General features: G+C 43.5%; 1 protein-coding gene across 2 annotated transcripts in view; it reads right to left on the bottom strand.

The window, feature by feature from the left end:
* LOC309547738 (ras GTPase-activating protein 4-like) overlaps positions 1-19814 on the bottom strand; it is a 227785-nt gene that overhangs the window by 93714 nt on the left and 114257 nt on the right. For both annotated transcript variants that reach the window (XM_082247716.1, XM_082247715.1), the window contains exons 6-7: positions 11497-11578; positions 4108-4239 (exon numbers count right to left, since the gene is read on the bottom strand). In XM_082247716.1, the coding sequence (XP_082103842.1) occupies positions 4108-4239; positions 11497-11578 (214 nt within the window). The remainder of the gene's footprint in view (positions 1-4107; positions 4240-11496; positions 11579-19814) is intronic.

Genomic DNA, 19814 nt, shown 5'->3' with positions numbered 1-19814 from the left:
AAACTGTAACTTACTTGTATTGCATACCTCTTTTGTGCTCAGTTGCCAAATATCAGAGTTTACCACAGGTAGCTAACTACCTTTGTTCATTACTGTCTTGTTTGCTGCTAAACCTCTTAGTAAAATACTATTTTGAGCTGCTACAGTCTGGTGTCCGTTTACATTGTGTCTGCAGTATTATTTGTTTAACCAGGTGTGCCAGAAGGGCTGGGACTGTTCTTGGGGTTAAGAGGCAGAACATGGAACCTAAAATTATCAAGTGGCTCCTATGGGGTGGGGCTACAGGCGGCTGGAGGGAGAGAAGGTGAAAGATAGGGATAGAGTGGAACTAATAATGTAGGGATCAGAGAGGGGGAAATAATTGTTGGAGAACTTGCATGGGGTGCATAGGTAGGAAAATACAAAGTCAAGGGTGTTACCATCAGAGTGAGTAGAAACTTTAGGTCAAAAGAGGAGGTTAGACTGAGAAGTTTAGAAGTAGCAGGAGTATCGGCATTACAAGGAATGTTGAAGTCCCCAAGAATGATTTTGGGAATTTCAGAAGAAAGAAAGTAGGGTAGCCAGGCAGAGAAGTCTTCGTAGAAGGTTGATACCTATCCAGGGGGCCGGTAGATCACAGCAGTTCATAGAGAAATGGGAGAGAATAGAAAAATGCAATGCGCCTCAAAGGAGTGGAGTGTCAAAAAGGGATTTGGGTAAGTACCTGATAGGAGCTGTGTGGGTCTAGGAGGATTCCCACTTCACCTCCCTTCTGTCCACTGGGTCTGGGGAAGTGAGTCTAGAGAAGGCCACCATGGGAAAGGAAGCAGGAGAAGTAGTGTCGTATTAGTGAAGCCAGGTATCAGTTATGGCAAGTAGGTTAAAGAAGTTGGTAATAAAGAGGTCATGGAAGACGGTGAGTTTGCTACAGACAGAGCAGGCATTCCAGATGGTGCAAGAGAAGAGGAGGCTGGTTTTGGAAAGAAGAGGAATGGAAATGAAATTGTGTCAATTGCACTGCTGCTAGAGGGTGTGGGGTGATGGGAGCATTGGGTATAGTTAAATGATGGAGGCCCATCACCAGAGGTTAGAAGAAGCAGAGGGAGGTTATATGAGAGTGTGATTTATATGAAGGGATCACGGCGTGGTGCAGGAGTGGCGTTTTTGCCCTTAGTTCGGAGCGATACTTGCTGTATCGATGAGCATCCCACAGTTTGGCTATTGAAGCTATGTTTCTTTGAGCCTATTGATACTCTGTATCTGGTAAGCAGCCACCTTATTGTGTGCACACAGGGGATCTGCATGAAGCACTCGAGGGGTTAGAAAAGTGAATCACCTTTATCCTGATTGCAGTCTGAAATCCAATGGACTTACCTGAAGATTTCTCATTCCAAGAAGCTTTTCACTTTGGACTTTTTTCACCTCACTCAGCAATTGCATGGCAAGATCACTTACTGTTATCTCACATATATATTCTTATTATTATAGCCAAATTTACCACCCTAACTCCTACCACAGTTTTTACACTACATAAACAGTAATATACCAAAATGTGCAGATTGTTCCCGATTGGCGTGCTATCACTTTGTGGAACGTTTCGCCGAATGGTTTACGAATTATCGGCATTTTTGTGGCGAAATTGGTCCCATAGAAAGGAATGGCGGAATGTTCAAAACTAGAGTGGGAGCTGACAAAAGCTAGAGTGGGAGTTGAAAAATCAGGACATGATTTCTATATTGCCATTACTCCCTAATTTTCACCCACACAAATCTTATATCAAAACGTTCAGCTATCCCTGCTGCCACTAAAAATGTCCATGGCTAAGCCATAGTCCTGATAGTTTTCACAATATGACCATTTGTTTGCAACTCATGCTGTCCATTGACATTCATTGAAACTGAACTCAAACCATCTCAAATTTCAAGGCCGTTTTCTAACCTGTGACTGTGCCTTCAATTTTAATGTTTCATAGACATACTATACAACAAAATATCAGCCGGGGTCTTGTGATTCCTACGGTATAAGTCTCTAAGCTGTGAGATTTAGAGCTTTTACACTAGAGCCGTATGAAGATGGGCACCTCCAACTTAGGTAAGTTGCCCCACAAGAATGAATGGTGGAATGTTCCGGAATGTTCAAAACTAGACCGTTTGTTTCCAACTGCCAAAATTTCTTAACTGCTGCCACTCCCACACACACAACCACACCCCACACACACAACACACACACACCCACCACCCCCCCCCCCACACACACACACCACACACACACACCCCCCCACACACCACACTCATACACCCCCCCCACACACACCCCCACACCCCCCCCCACAAACACACACACACCCCCTTCACACACACACCTCACCCACACACACACACACCTCACCCACACACACACACACACACACCCTCCACACATACACACACCACACACACCCCTCACACACACACCTCACCCACACACACCCCACACACACACCACACCCACACCACACACCACATAAACTGTTGCCACTCCCGCACACACATAGTTACTCCACCCACTCCAGCTGGAGACTGGCAGCAAGAACACTTCACACAATTTCCCCGGAAATTGTACGTTTTCTAGTTTCTTTCATCATTCTGGTTTAATTGAAAATACGTTGTCTTTGCAACAATTTTCTCATATGTGCATATCATTTTTATTTTGCTTTGCAGCAATCTATGAATAATTTTTGTGTTACTATATAGTCCATATATTTGATCACCTTTTTTATTAGCGCACCTCCACACATCAGTTTATTTTTTTATTCCAAAGGTTCAGGAATTCAGGTGCTGCTTTTATTATCCGGGTTTAGCGCATCTATACACTTACCCATATGAAGCGATATGCCCCAGCATCCTGGAGGTTTTATTAGAATGTGGATGTTCAGAAAATTAGTTGGTGAGTGCAATAATAAGGACAGGACAGAAATAAGGGTGATATATATATAAGATGTGGGGTGGAGAAGAGGGGTGAAGGAAAGAGAGTTTAAGAAGAGAGGACAAAACTTTCAGAAGGAGAAACAAGGTCACCTGCAGCCTGTTTGGTGTTTTTCAAACTAGTTTGCTATGTATTTCCACTTCAGACAATGACTGAACTGCAGAGACTGAAGTGCATATCACTTGAATAAAGAATCACTTCTACAAAGAATTAGTTACGGAAAGAACTGCAACAATGTTCCCACCCAGCAATGTGCTTTCCCCATAAAGGCGCTCTATCTTTATACGGTGAAGGGTATGGGTGGTTGTTTGTCAATTAATTTTTTTAGGAATTGATAAAAGGATGCCTGGCTAGCAAAGCAAATTTTTCACATCTAAATCAGGCTTGCAAGAGGACAGAGTTGTAGAGATAAGGTCAGCCTATAATTTAGGTAAGACTTTACAGAGTGACATAAACATCATAATGATAAAGACAGGGCTACAGATGGTGAAAGCAGCAGCATACCAAAGGCACATAGACACAGTTAGAGCAATCGGTCAGTTTTGGATGCATGTAAAGCAGGAACATACCAAAAGCACATAGACACAGTAAGATTGGACAAAGTATAAAGGCAGGGGGCGTTCTCATGTTCTCCACTTATCCAATCAGAGAACGCTTTGCATTCATTCCGAAGATGCAAAGCGGCAGACCTTCTGTGTTTGGAATGCAGCAGGCCAGCCACTCAGCACAGGACCAAGAAGCAATTGGAGATCTCTAGAGTAGTGGTGAGTACGTCAGTGATTTCCAGCTTCCAGGATGATTGGCAAGATATGGCATATACAGTAAATAGTTACAATGATTCAGGCTGGACCAAAACTACTACTGTATGTATAAAATATCCATACCTGGAATAATGTTTAAGCAAGATAGAGAAGGGGGCAGAGGGAACAACCCTGATCTAACAGGACAAGTACAACTCCAAGCTGAACAGTAACAGATGATAGCTATACATCCCAGATGTCATGTTACTTCATATCATGGAAATTTTGAGAATCCACTAAGTGGTGCAGACCACCATACTCATACAGCTTGTACATAAATCATTACTTTTGGGTGGACCGACCCAAGGAACTCACAGATTATATCACCATATTAAACACTAGGTGATAAAAAAAAGAACATTACCTTTCCTAGGAAATCATTTTTACTGACCAAATCCCAGTCCCAGACTTCTATCATTAACTTCTCAGTAAAAGATTCATCTAATTCAAATTCAAAAGCCTCATTCCACCGCGGATAACACGATTTTTTCACAACCTGTGAAGAAAAACTTTGATAAATAGTAAAAACATTCTGAAAGTGGATAACTGCAAGCTAATTCAGCAATCCAGTGCAAAAAGCTAGGATGGTGTTCAAAGTTTGAATTCGGTAATTAATTTTTTGGCAAATAGTGATCACCTAGAAGACTGAAATGGATTAAACTGTATGTGTTGATTTTGCAAATCAATTATTCTTGTTTAATAAGAATTTTCTGTTTAAATTCAATAAGTGCAAAAGAAATCTGTGATTCTGCCAGAAATCTAGTGAACTCATATGCTCTCTGCAGTTCACCTCGGTGGACTACAGAACACCTACCCCCTGTCAATGTTATGGCGATAAAAAGATTGGGATGTATTTTGAAGTCTTAAAGCGTAACTCCCCTTTTGTTGAGAAAAAACATTCCCCTCTGGGTGATCTATGTACACTGCAGGGATTTTAACAAACTTTGTTGCAGATTCCTACCTTTTGTTATTTTGAAGAAATCATTGTTTTATTCTCTTTGCCTTTGTGCTGAGTGGGTCAAATGGGAGTGGTTTCATAATTATCTATCAGCTGTAGCAGCTGCAGGGCTCTAATAAGGAAAGCTGCTGGGCCTGCATCCCTTTAGACGTGTTCCTATTGGGAGTATCTCACCAAAAATGACATATTTGTTGCAGGGGATACCAGAAATCTGACTTGTATCTAGGGCAGACTTCTGGGAAAATTGGTGAGTCAATCACACAAGCAAGAAATTATGTTTCTGGGGTGTGGTCAGTACACATTCTGTGCACAGGACAGTTCCAGGTAGCCATATTGCATTTTCAGAAAATTACAACAGCTGCAGATTGAAAAGGAAAGGTAATCTTTAAAAACATTCAATCACAATATGATTTTTGTCACAATTGTATATGCTATATTGTTTTTTCTTTATTTGCTGATTTATTTTCCCCACGAAAGTGGAATTACCCTTTAAAAACTCTTTTTGTCCTAGACTGACAACACTGGTTCTCTGTAAATATAGTAGATTGAGTGAGCACTGTCACCCTAGGCCAAGAAATGTGGAGGGATCACCAGGTAAAAATAAAGGGGAAAAAAAGCTTGTGAAAAGAGAATATGTAGCCACCACATCTAGGGAACTGTAGGCTTTAATAAATACATTTTTGTTCTTGGGTTTAAACTTTAGGACACGTTCTTTCTGTTGGCAACCTCTGCTGCTACATTGAGGGTTGCACCAAGGAAAGTGGTGGCAGATGCAAGTGGATTTTTGAATCTAATTTGGTATTCCATTTAAGCTTAAAATAACAGATAACTCAGGCAGACAAGTCAATTTAAACAATCATGTAAACAGCACTCTGAGTTTCTTGATGATTCGCTATTATATTAAATGCTGTTCAGAATGATAATCATTATTTACTGAGAGCTTTAATCAATATTATATTCAAGGTTTTAAAAAAAAAATGAGATTTTTGAATTACCTAAAATCCATTTCTCTGATGTTCATTGACAGACACAGCTCCTGATATTCATAAACATTGGGTTATACTGCTCCCTACAGGAGTAGGACACTAGGCAGAAAAGAATTCTGGCTACACCCATGGCCAGTCCCAGGGGGTATACCCCCTTTCTCTACTATAGCCACTCAGTTTTGTTACAAGCAGTGTCAGGAGAATTATAACTCCAAAGAGGGGTGGGTGCTGTGTTCGTCAATGAACATAAAAGAAATTGATTTTACGATAAGTTAAAAAACACATTTTCTCTTTCGTCATTGATGGACACAGCTCCTGATATTCATAATCATTGGGAAGTCTTAAAGCAGTGTTAAACATGAGGGATGGGAACAACAAAAAAATTCCCCAGTGCTAAACATTAGTCAACCAGGCAAAAGGAGCTCAACCAAACAACTGCAGCCCACCTAAAAAAAACAACACACCCTCAAAGAGGATCGGGTCCTCTTAAACAGCAGCCTGCAAAACCTTACGGCCAAAAGAAGAAACCACAGATGCCAACACATCCACTTTATAAAACTTTGTAAAAGTGTCCACCGATGACCAAGTGGCCGCTTGGAAAACCTGCGTCACTGACGCCTGATGAAGGAAAGCCCAGGAGGCAGTAACTGCCCTAGTAGAGTGCGCCTTGACAGGGAAAGGAGGAACCTGACCCCTGATGGAATAGGCCTGAACCACCGTATGATCCATCTGGAAATGGTCGCAGAGGAAGCGGACAACCCTTTTCAAGGTCCATCAGTGAAAACAAAGAGAGAGTCTGCCTTCCTGAAAGACTCCATAGCTGCCAAGTACACCCTAATTTCCCTGACCACATGCAAGGCATGCAAGGCAATTTCCTTTGGATGTTTAGGCGTGGGACACAGAGAAGGCAACACAATGTCTTCATTCAAATGAAAAGGAGAGACAACCTTTGGAAGGAACAGTGGACAGGGGCAAAGATCCAACTTATCCCTGTGAATCACCAGATAAGGTGAACGACAGGATAACGCTGCCAGTTCCAACACCCTGCACATAGAGGTGATAGCCACTAAAAAGGCCACCTTCTTGGACAGTGCAATCAGGGGAATCTCCTGAATATTTTCAAAGGGAGGCTTCTGTAGAGCTGAAAGCACCAAATGAAGATCCCAAGGAGCCAACGGAGCCCGCACTGGAGGAACCAAATGTTGGACACCCTGAAGAAAGAAGAAAGGTACGCACCAGGCCAAAGGTCATTGAAGAAGACCACCAAAACCGACACCTGGCCCTTGATGGTACTCAAGGCCAATTTCTGTTCAACCCCCCATTGAAGGAAGATCAAGATCCGAGCCACCAAGAAGGAGCGAGGAAGAAACCCAATAGACTCACACCACACAATTTACGTCTTCAACGTACGATTGTAGATCTTCCTAGAGGTAGATTTCCTAGCTTCCAAGTGGGGGTGCCCTACTGGAGACACAGCTGATGAAACACCACCGGATGAAGGGACCACTCGCTGTGGCCCAACGCCTGCCGAATGAGGTAATCCGCCTGCCAATTGTCCACCCCAGGAATGTGTGCTCACCTTAGAATGCTGGCTACCTCCAGAGCCACCAGGACACTTCTTGTGCTCCTTGGTGACTGACATAAGCCAAGGCTGTGGCATTGTCCGATTGAATGCGCACCAGACAACCCTAAAGACGATCCGTCCAATGATCCAGACACAGTCTGATCGCTCAAAGTTCCAAGACATTGATCGGGAGTCTGGACTCTTCCAGCATCCATATCCCCTGAGCAGAATGCTTGCCAAGGACGCCTCCCCAGCCAGACAGGCTGGCATCCGTGGTGAGGAAGCCCACCATATCAGGGACTCCTTTGTGCCCTGACTCAGCCAGTTCTGACTGTCCAGAGACTGCTGAGTATTGTCTCATTTAGTCAGAATTTCCCTTCGCAGGAACCTCGTATGGAACTATGCAAACCAAATCACCTCGAAGGTAGACACCATCAGGCCCAGCACCCGCATGCAAGTCCGGAGGGATGACCATTTGTTAGACAGCAGGAGGCGAATTGCAGCCTGCAATTTCTGTATTTTGTCCAGAGGAAGGAGCACTCTGGCTAAGACCGAGCCCAGAGTCAGGCCTAATTAGTCCAGCTTTGTGGACGGAACCAGAGCAGACTTCTGAAAATTCAGAACTCCCGCAGATTTGGTATTGTGATCCCTGGGTTCTCCACCAGAGCAGAGGGAGACTCCGCTCGCAGAAGGAGATCATCAAAGTAGCCCAGTACCGCGATGCCCCGTTGGCGTAGCAATGCTAGCACCGGGGCTAACACTTTTGTGAAGACCCAAGGAGCAGATGCGAGACCATAGGGTAACGCTACAAACTGATAATGCTCGTCTCTCACAGCAAAGCAGAGAAAACGGTGGTGACTGGCACATATTAGAATGTGAAGGTAGGCATCCTTGATATTGATAGAGGCAAGGAAATCCCCCTGACGCAGGGATGCCACCACTGTTTGAATGGACTCCATTCTGAGCTTCTGAACCCGCACAAAGCAGTTTAGCACTGTGAGGTCAAGGATTGGTCACACTTTGCCTTCCTTCCTGGGAACTGTGAAGAGGTTTGAGTAAAAACTTTGAAAACATTCTGAGGTCGGAACCGGGACAATCACCCGTTGAAGGAACAGGTCTTGTACCTCCCTAAACAGGCCCTATAAACGGTCTGGGGACAGGCACAAGTTGGAAGGAAAAAACCTTGCCAGGGGACAAGAGTGAAACTCAATCTTGTAGCTCGACCAAATGACTTCGTGGACCTACTTGTTTTGCACCTGGGAAGTCCACGGGTCCGGAAACCAGTGAAGACGCCCCCCCCCACCCCTGATATGGGTGAGGGCCCACCTTCATGCAGAAGGAGCCTTATCCACGGGTCTGGAGAAGCCGATCTTGGCTTGCCAGACCGGGTTCATTTGGATCCTCGTGAAGAGGCCCTGAAATGCTTCGAGCCCTTGTCAGTCAACCCTGAGGGACGAAAAACTTCTTATAAGCGGAGCAGGAAGGCCCACGTCTATGATGAGGTTCCTTACCCTTAGAAGCCTGCAGAAGAAAATTATGTCATCCAGCGTAGCTCCAAAAAGTCGATCTCCTTGAAAAGGAAGATCAGTCAAGGCCTTTTTTCTTTAAGTCTGATCCGCAGACCAGCACTTCAGCCAAAAGACACGCCAAAGGACCACTGCCAAAACAGAGAGACAAGCCATCAGGGGAGCCGCATCCAAAGACGCATCACAGATAAACTGCAGCCCCTGGACCAGCTAGTGCGCCAGCTGGGCAAAGACAGGGGGGAGCTGTTCCCCCTCCAGGTCACGATGTAGGAGCTTAGCCCACTTGGTCAGAGCTTGCTACACTAGGGCAATGGTGAATACCGGCTTCATTGCCAAAACGGCCAGAGTGTAAATAGTGCGGGCCACAGCCTCTGCCTTCCCGTCAGCCGCATCCTTAAAGGCTGGGAACTCTTCAACCGGAATCATGGTTGCCTTGTTTAACCACTTCAATACAGGGCACTTTCACCCCCTTCCTGCCCAGGTAAATTTTCTGCTTTCAGCGCTGTCACACTTTGAATGACAATTGCGTGGTCATGCAATGCTGTACCCAAATGACATTTTTATCATTTTTTTCACACAAATAGAGATTTCTTTTGGTGGTATTTATTCACCGCTGGGTTTTTTATTTTTTTTAAGAAAAAGAAAAAAGACAGAAAATTTTAGTTTCTGTCAGTAAATTTTGTAAAAAAGTAATCTCCTTCACTGATGTGCGCTGATGAGAAGGCACTGATAGGCTGCACTGATGGGCACTGATGAGGTGGCACTTATGGGCACAGAAGAGGTGGCACTGAAGGGCACTGATTAGGTGGCACTGATGAGAAGGAACTAATATGCCACACTAATGGGCACTGATAAGCACTAATATGCGGCACTGCTGGGTGGCACTGATGGGCACTGATGGGCGGCACTGATGGGCACTGTTGGGCAGCACTGATTGGGGCACTGAGGGGCAGGCACTGAAGGGCACTGACTGGCATCACTAATGGGCACTGGTGGGCACTGATTGGTGTCACTGATGGGCACTGATTGGTGTCACTGATGGGCACTGATTGGTGTCACTGATGGGCATTGATTGGTGTCACTGATGCTGGTGTTTTTGCTTTACCGTAATCAGGGCACTGGTGATCAGTGTTCTGATTACTTGCCCTGGACTCCCCTTTGGGGAGGAGCCGCTTATTTGCTCTCCTCGCCACACACTCTAACAGTGTGAGGCGAGAAGCGCCGATAAACGGCACTTCCGCATTTACATGTGACCTGCTAAGATTGGACACTGCCGATCACATGGGTAAAGAGCCACATCATTGGCTCTTTACCAAGATCGAGGTCCTTGGACACAGTACGGCTGCCATCGCCGCACTGCATGCCCCCGCGGGCGCGCAACAGCGGCCGTTCTGGGGCGCAATCATAGGACGCCCTCCAAGAACGAGAGCCGCACCTCTCCACCGTCATTTGATGGTGGGCGGGCGGCAAGTAGTTAATCTGGAAACCGGAGGGTCTACCACTGGTGGCACAGTCCACTTCTTAAGAAGGGACTCCTCATAGGGGTAACACCTAGTAAAGCACTTAGGGACCCCACGGGGACGCTTTGGTCATCCCCACTCTTTAGCGACAATTCTGTCAAAATAGGTGGGTAAAGGAAACACCTTTGCCACTTTGGATGACTTGTGAGTGCTAACGGGCACCTGCACCTCTGCCGTAGCTTCAGCTCCATCCTCCCTCTTCAGGGTCTCACGCACAGATACAATCAGTGCATCCACCAACACTTTTTTTGTGCGCGGTCGTAGACGTGGAGCAATCATTCTCACTATCAGAGGATTCCAGGCACGTGGTGCAGATCCAGCAGGGTGACCCACCTCTGCGGCAGCCGAATCAGATTCGGGATCTGATGAGACAGATGAGGCAGGGGAAGGCGGGGACACTTTTTTGCTAGCCTGTCGCCTGCAAGCTACCTCCCCCTGGGACACAAGGGACTCCAGGACCGCCGTCAGTGTCCTCCAGGGGGAAAGGGGGGACAGCTACTCACCATACCAGGAACCAGACAGGCACCGCTCCAGACAGAACCCCTCTCTATCGAAATGGGGGGCTGTCGGCCAGGAGGAATGCTGCGACTTGGGCCGAGACCCAGTCGTATGCGACCTCACTAGGCATTTAACTCGCAGGCCAGCCCCCATCCAGTGAGGCTACGTCGAGGCCGACCTAGCACAGAGCTGAGGTCTGCACGCGCTCGCTGGCCAGACTGGTGTGTCCACTGGCTATAAATTATCCAGCCCGTCGCCCAGGCCGGCAGTTGATTGTAGAAAAAAATCCAGGAGGAAAAAAATGTTCTATCTAAAAAATGTTGCCAGAACAAAAGATCCCAGCAAGGAAATAGGTCCTTACTCCTGACTAGGCAGAAAAAAACTGAGTGGCTATAGCAGAGAGAGGGAGTATACCCCTTGGGACTGCCCATGGGTGTAGCCAGAATTCTTTTCTGCCTAGTGGCCTAATCCTGTAGGGGGCAGTCTAACCCAATGGTTATGAATATCAGGAGTTGTGTCCATCAATGAACGAAAGAGAAATATATATGCAGAGTCCAAGTAGGATCAATATTAGCCAAGCAATTTTAATAAAAATTGTCTCTGACTTTTAGTTTCTGTAATCAACACAAGACACAATGTATAATAATTTCATGGGCAGAAATAAACTCGGAAAAAATAGGAAAGCCATACAAAGAACTTACTGAGCTCTCTTGTGTTTTGCCATTGTACTGCACTCTAACAAATGGGTCTGATGCTCCGTTCCGGTCCTTTCTTGCCAAGTCCCTGAAAGGTAAAATGTAAACTGAGAGATAATGCTCAGTCAGGGATTAGTTGATTTTATGTAGGAATGTTAAATGGAGTCTGCAACACACATGGCTTTTTCTTGCTCTAGGATCACTGCCAAAGAAATAGCAAAAACATTATTAGTAGATACATAATACTGTATATCAAAGATGGGGCTCTATAAGGAGGGCTATTGATGGTTTTGAAAGTAATCCAAAACATCTAAGCACCATCTACAATTATCTTAATGTGTAGGGATCAACAGCAGCTATACAAACACCTTCCAGTTTTATAAAGGTGCTTACTGATGTAAATGTACATTCACCTTATTTGTTTGGGTATGGTCAAGAAACTTAAAGTGTATTTCCATTTTTGCAGCCAAATTGGGTTAACACCTACTATTTGTTACATGTCCCCATTCACATGGCATAAGTAAAAAAATTGTTAAAAATTGCAGTTTACTTTCTTAGGTCCTCTATTCTAGACTAGCAAGGAAAAATCACAGGTACTTCTTTTTGTTTATGAGGGAGCTGAGCAGCTGTGTTTGCCATATCTAACCCTGTCTGTACAATTCAGGCAGATCTTCATTAACAATTGTAAATACGGTATATTTTAACACTGTTTGTCCTAACAAAGGGTCAAAATTAAAGAGGCTGAACCCGTATATTATTGAAGACAGACATGGGACGGGCTCACTTTAAAACTGTTCAAAGTACTTTGCAGTCAGCCATGACACCTCTTCCTAAGAAACATCTAAAAGGTAACAAATATTTAAAACAAAAAAATAGGCATGCTGTGTGAATGTGAACATATAACAAAAATACTGTTTAGGCTCCATGTACACGGGACGTTGTTAAAGGTCCCTTTGAATGCTGGAATTTTTAGGACGTTTGAAACGTCCGTTCGGTCGCGTTTGTACCCGCGTTTAGCAGCGTTTGCGGGCGTTTGCGTTTAGAAGCGTTCCTAGAGGTCAAAAAAATTATTCCCCTTTAAAATGGAAAAACGTGAACGTTAAACGCGGGTCATCGGGTTCAGACGCGTTCGGACGCGTTCAGGCGCGTTCGGACGCGTTAGTGCGTTTGAAACGCCGGGAAACACACGTTCGAACGCAAATAATTGCGTTCTAAAAACAGTCCCTGAACGCAACTGCCTGCAAATGACTGTAAACGACCTGGTGTACATGGAGAGATAAGATAAAATGTAGATGGGTTCAGGGGCTTCTGAAAAAAACGCCCAACTGCTCCTAAACGGCCATTTCCAGCGTCCCGTGTACATGGAGCCTTAGTGAGGTTTTCTCATATTTGACTACAAAAGTAGAAATGCACTTTGAGTCTGTAAGCACTGCCCAATAGCTCTTCAACACAGGTACATCTGCAAAAGATTTTTGGTGTTTGGATGTCTGCATTGTATCCATCCAATATCAAATGTTTATCATGTAAAACAATGTAATATTGTATAAATATAATAAAAAGAATATTATTCTAGTGTTGTCTAGTGGTCTAATGGTTTAGAAGCATTTTAGTCAATAACATATAAATCTAATAAAACATGCGGCCGGGGCGAGCGCCGCCAAAATGGCGCCGTTTGGCGCCGAAAACGCCGCTCCTCCACCACAGTGAGGACCGCTGAAAAAACACTACAGTACAGTAAAACATGGCGGACCGCCGCAGCGGTCGCTGTAATGTGCCCCAACACGATACAATCATGCCCACAGCACACAGCCTGCCACACAGTCACAGTCTGACACAGAATAGTGCAGCACAGCCCCCCTCCTTGCAGCCCACAGAATGCAGCCAGATAGACAGGGAGCTTAACAGTGTGAACAGAGGTAGGGTTACACAGTCCCAGACTGACACCCCCCAAACAGACAGGTCCCCACACAGATACACTTACCTCCTAGATGGCGTGGGGAACCCGCACAGGCGAACAAGCCACTGCACATGTGACAAGGAGAGTCGCATCCAGGACGCAGAAAAAACTGGGGTTGAGAAACCGCACAGCGTCCAGTGAGGTAGCCACCTCACCATAGCATCCCTGCAGCGAACAGGGATGGGTCGTTCATTGTGCCAGGAGCGTTACCTAACTGAACGCTCGATGGCAGGCTGGGAAGCCACTGACCCACAACCTGCGACCAGGGGGATCAGCCCGAGACCCAGCCCACACGAATCCTCTTCATCAGAAGAACTAACTAATGCTGACAAAAATAACAGCTAAGTAAGGAGAGAGAAAAAAACTCAAACAAAAATCAAAAAAAAGAAGAGAAAGGCTGAGACAAAATGCCCCAGCATAGAGACATCCAGCTACTCCTGACAAGCTAGACATTGAAACTGAGGTATGGATACAGGAAGTAGGAGGGTATTGACTGAGGGGACCACCCCCTGGGGGTGGGATATGTTAAAAGCTTTGATATTAACATGTTCTGTTGCCTAGCTACTCCTACGGAGCGAGGTCTAGTACCCCATTGTGACGAATATGAAGATGGCGGCGACTGTCGGAGGACGTAAGAGAAAAATATTTTAAAACTACAAAATAAATGCAGCCAAAATGTAAAACAATGGAAAGGTTGAAACAATAACATTAAATGTGTAACTTTTTAAGAAAATTAACATTAACATTCACTTCAGACTAAAACAGGATTAAAGGTCTGCACTGACCTGTTCCTGTTGTTTTCAGTGGCATTTAGTCTAAGGTAACCCCTTCACTGAGCTGCTCTTATGAATTAAATGTTCCCTTGAGGGTACTTAATAAAATGACATAATCTTATTTTCTAGGTCACCAGAGCAAAAAAAAAATCAAAACAATTGCCTAAATCAGGAATCATTCTCTAATAAAAAAAAACTTCATACTAAGATGAAATAAAGGGTATACAGAAAATTGCAGATGACACATTGCGTTGAATGAATATATAAAAATAAATACATTTATTTTCTGTGATGTCAAATGATAAGCAAAGCAATGACCCTTAATGGCAAGCAAATAAGGGCTGAGGTACAGAGTACTGTATGTTTATTATTGTCATCCAATACAGGGAAAATCCACTGCTCCTCCTACATGTTTCACTCCATCAGGAGCTTAGTCTTAGAGTCTATAGACTAAGCCAGTTATGGAGAACCTGGGCACCCCAGATGTTTTGGAACTATATTTCCCATGATGCTCAACTACACTGCAGAGTGCATGAGCATCATGGGAAATGTAGTTCAAAAAACATCTGGGGTGCCAAGGTTCGCCATCACTGGACTAAGCACTTGATGGTGTGAAACATGAAGGAGCAGGTGGACTTTCCCTGTATTGGATAACATTAATAAGCATAAATACAAATAGACTAAGCACTAAAAAGTGCTAACCAATTATGAGAACAGCAGCGGCCCTCACTAATAACACCACACCCAAAAAGAATTGATCAAATGAATACAAAATGTGCAGCACTGGCACGTTAAGTGAACTAATAACAAACAAACATTATTTTTAAATTAAATTCAAGTCCACAAGTGCATATCTTTGTTTAAATCAAAGTCCACCGAGATTTGCAAATAAATCTTCTTATGACATACCACCACTGTGTTCCAACCACCAGGAATCAACACCGCTACTCACCAGAGAGCTAGACTTTGGATGCAAAGATGTCTAACTGGGCATTATGGAAAAATATCCCAATGGATGGATGGTAGCAATGATCAATCCCAGCCATAGCCCTTCATATTCACACACAGCCCTGATGAAGTTCCACATGAATCGCCCATCATGGATGGTAGCAATGATCAATCCCAGGCATAGCCCTCCATATTCACACACAGCCCTGATGAAGTTCCACATGAATCGCCCATCATGGTGTCAATCACTCACACAGGGAAAATAGCATGAAGAATCAAATTGCAATAGAGCAGTACATTAAAACACCATTTATTAAAACCCAGGCATGCACACACATATTAGAAAAGGTACAAAACATATCAAAATTATCCACCGGACACCCTGGCGGGCGTGTCACCACGTTAGCTTTTCACAGGGTCCAGCAAAAGATTTTGATATGCTTTGTACCTTTTCTAATATGTAAGTACATGCCTGGATTTGAATAAATTGTGTTTTAATGTACTGCACTATTGTGATTCTCCTTGTTCTTTTTTCTGTGTGAGTGATTGACACCTTGATGGGCGATTCATGCAGAACTGAATCAGAGCTGTGTGGAAATACGGAGGGCTGTGCCTGGGATTGATCATTGAACCCATGCATAAGGGTTCTTTCCCATAAAGCGCTGTTTGACCTCTTTGCATACGACCTCTAGCTCTCTGGTAAGCAGCAGTGTGGATTCTTGGTGGTTGGTACACAGTAGTGATGTGTCATAATTATATTTATTCACAAATCTTGGTGGACTTTGATTTAAACATGTATATGCACTTGTGGACTTTTATGTTTATACACAGTGATAGTAATGTACTTTAACGCTTTGATTTAGTTATTGATATGTACTTGTGGACTTGTGTATTTGTGTAGCACCCTACAAGGTAGGTGCTAGGTAAAAGCATAATGGGCCTTGGCTGCCTAACAACAGGGCCATGATTTTCAGCTGGGCTGTCATGTCTTCCAGGAGTCAAATGTCTTACAGTCCTGGATCTTCTGAGTTAATCTGAGTATTAAAGTCGAAGTTTCAGCACAGTTCAGCAGAACAGTATCTTCAAGCGCCAGGGAGCGTTGGTCGGCATTCAGCTGGCATCAAGACAGCGCTAATAGGCATTTTTCTGTACAGTGTTCTAGTTGAACCTAGTTGAGCCAGAGCAGTATCCCACTCATTCTCTTCTCCCGTCCCCATTACAAAATAAACAAAACAAACCAAAGATCCCGGAATGGTCATTGTCTCAGTTCTCACACTTGGGTTTTCAACTTAAATGTGTTGGAAGTGTTAACGGTAATAATGGCAGAACCATATCAGGCCCAATGGCTGGAAATATTGCTACATTTGTTTGTTATGGGTTCACTTAAACTGACAGCGCTGCACGTTTTGTTTTATTTAATAAGCATACTAAACACCACCTGTCCTGCACTCTGAATATACAATAAACAGATCAATAAGTATGCCAATGCTTATATATTACATATATCTACATATATTAACCCAATAAATGTATAACAAATCTCAATTAAAGTCTTAAGTTATATTCTTCTCTTAGGACACACCACCACATAAAATGGCAGCTTACTTCCAGTTATGAAACTTTGGAAAAAAGGTTCAAACACACATTTTCCCCTTTAAATAGCTGAGATCAGCTGAATGTGACACATATCCCATGTGGATCGCTCTACCCTCGGATAGTCAAATCCACCTCCAATGCAGCTTGCAAAAAATATAAAAGTGACCCAAAAGTGTCCTCTGTTTAAAAACTCTTAGGTCTCTTTATTATTAAAAAAGAAATACTACACAGAATGATATGTGCATAGAACAGTTGAAATGGAGTGGGGGTTAGTCTTCTAATGAAAGCAGAGGCTGTAAAAGAACCCTGCACAGCATAAAGTACATCTAGATAGTAAAGAGAAAAGTGTCAAATGAAGCACAGGAGTTGGACAGAAGAACAAGATTAAGATAGAAATCCAAAACCACATTAGGAAGGAAGGAGGCCTTGGGCCTCAACACCAATCCAACCATGTGTAAAGCCAAAAGTGTTCTGCATAGTACAAGCTGCTAGTTTAGAAAATACACATTGCAGAGTTTGTGGCAACCAGGTGGCCCAGTGAATAGAAGTGGAAATGGGAAAAGTCTTGACAGGGTCAAAAGGAGCAAAGGCACCGAAAGAACTCAACTCAATCCAACAAAAATATAGAAGGTTGTACAGATGGAACTACATAGGATACACCCTATACAAGACTCAACAAGGAATGGAAGGCTGGCATTTACTGATAGGATTGCAATGTTGGAATGCACACCTATGGTCCTTGTAAGTAATACAATGAAACCTGACTGTAAGCAGGGCAGAATCCTTCCCACAGATGGGTCGAAGCAGCTTTCTTCACATTAGGTGAGAATGCTGCAAAGGAGCAATGGCAGACCTTGAAGAAAGTGGGCTTCCTAACATACCCTGAGCTGGAATGACCAATTCAGAGAGACTTCTATCTCCCAGAACCCAGGCTACAACAGCCAGGCCATTCGTCAGCTTTTGAGGAGCAGGATGGTAGAGCAGTCAAAGGGAATGAAGAGCAAGGCTTTCTTCTAAGCCCATAGGGAATTTACAAGTGGCTCGGCTAAGTGGAGTACTTTAGCTACCTGGGCCAGAATTTAATTAGTGGATCACCCCCAGAAATTTTCAGATCTAATAAAAAACAGTGCATGAATCTGACTGAATGTCAATTATTAATATTATATGTTTCACTTAATGATTATTAGTGAAAACAGGTTTTTTTGGCCTATAAGGCGGGAAGATGACATAAAATACTCTGTATGTAATTTTCTTTTACGTTTATTCAACTTACACTAATGTAGCTGGAGCTGCAGATACAATAAATTTCAGCAGGGGTTCTCAGAGTCCTAAATATGTGATCAAGAGTTCTGGAGTAAAAAGTTTGAAAAAAACTGTGTCCCCCAATAAGAAATTTGGCATTTGTTTTCAATCATTTCTATTGTAAAATCTGATAACTGCAGTTTCAGAAACATAGAGCAAAGACCAAAGCTTATATAGGGAACCGATGACTTCAGCACAAGCCCAATGCAGAAAAAAAGTGTCAAAAATTTTCTCTGTTAGTATGTAGTTTTTTCATATTTACCCTGCAATAAGAATTGACTCCAAGAGCATCATGTACAATCTCAGGATCAGGGTTCACCCTTTTTATATGATAATTAGCCAGATAGATGGTTGACAACAATTGGATGATCTGCAAAAGTTCAACGTCTGTGCACATCTATAGCTATCCCAAGTGTGAACAGCCAGACAGGCTGACTGGCTGGATCGTATGTACTGTTACCTTAATAGCACAATCTCAGATTAATAAATGCAATAAGAGCTCTTCTGAAATGACTGTACAATTTGCTAAATGGAATGTGACTCACCCTTTGTAAGTACCATTTACTGGATTTTATGTATTCTGCATGAAATGTTGGCACATAAACATTTGCTGGTAAATTCGTTTTCTCTTCTCTGCTGACAATATGTGCTGAGATAAGCAGCGTACACATTCCCTAGAGTTAAATGGCCAGTGGCTGTAATAATTTGACTCACGTAAATACATTTCCCCTTAGAGATGGTATTTAGTTAATTAAGCAAGTTTTTCTCCTGCATACATTTTCTGAACACTTGAATATAACTTCCATTTTAAATGTAGTGTTAATGTAGCACACACATACTTCATAAAATAGACAAAGATTTGATGTTCTGATTTTTGCAGCACAGTTTGAGTCTGAGGCATCTGGGCTTGTGAGCTTCAGAATGATTACACAGCAGGGGGCCAATTGCACCCAAACATATATTATTGCTGGGTACATTTATTATTAGTGGAATCATACAAAATTCTCTGCATGTTTGTGGGCACAGCTGAACACATTGGATAATAAGTGTAAAGGTGATTTTTATAAAAACCTCCCAACCCCCTAACTTACCTAATATACATACATATCTAGCCCCTCTACCTCATCCTGTATTGCCTGCTGCCCAACTGGTAAAAAGTTAGTGCTAGGCAGCCCACACCTACTAGCCTTCACTACACTTTAAATGCTTGTACACCTACCGCAGGTTCACTTGGGGGTAGTGGTTCAGTTGTGTATAGTCAGGAGACAATGGAGGAGGACTCCCTCCCCTTAACTCCCTCCCATTAAAAGAAAAGAAAAAAAAAGTTGACCCATACTACCAATTAAAGTTTACCTTTAAAAAGTTAAGCCAGCCATATTCAGCACTGCAATATATGGAAAAATGGGTTAGATAAAACCACCTTGGGGTCTGATCATTCTATTTGATGTGCCCAGATCCCTTATGTGTGACTGGCCTTTAAAGCCCATTTTCAGGCTAGGCTCATCCCCCCCCCCCCCCCCAATAACCTACAGCACCTTTCAGCCATTTACACATCATTAACCACTTTACCACCGGAGGATTTTGCTGTCTTACGTCCAGGCCACTTTTTGCGATTCGGCACTGTGCAATTTTAACTGACAATTGCGCGGTCATGCAACGCTGTTCCCAAACTAAATTTACGTCCTTTTTTTTCCCACAAACAGAGCTTTCTTTTGGTGGTATTTGATCACCTGTGCGATTTTCATTTT

This window comes from Pelophylax lessonae (assembly GCF_965119305.1).
Source record: "Pelophylax lessonae genome assembly, chromosome: 2".
NCBI classification, from domain to species: domain Eukaryota; kingdom Metazoa; phylum Chordata; class Amphibia; order Anura; family Ranidae; genus Pelophylax; species Pelophylax lessonae.
The sequence above is the reverse complement of the archived record's forward strand: the minus strand, read 5'-3'. Positions and strand labels throughout refer to the sequence as shown.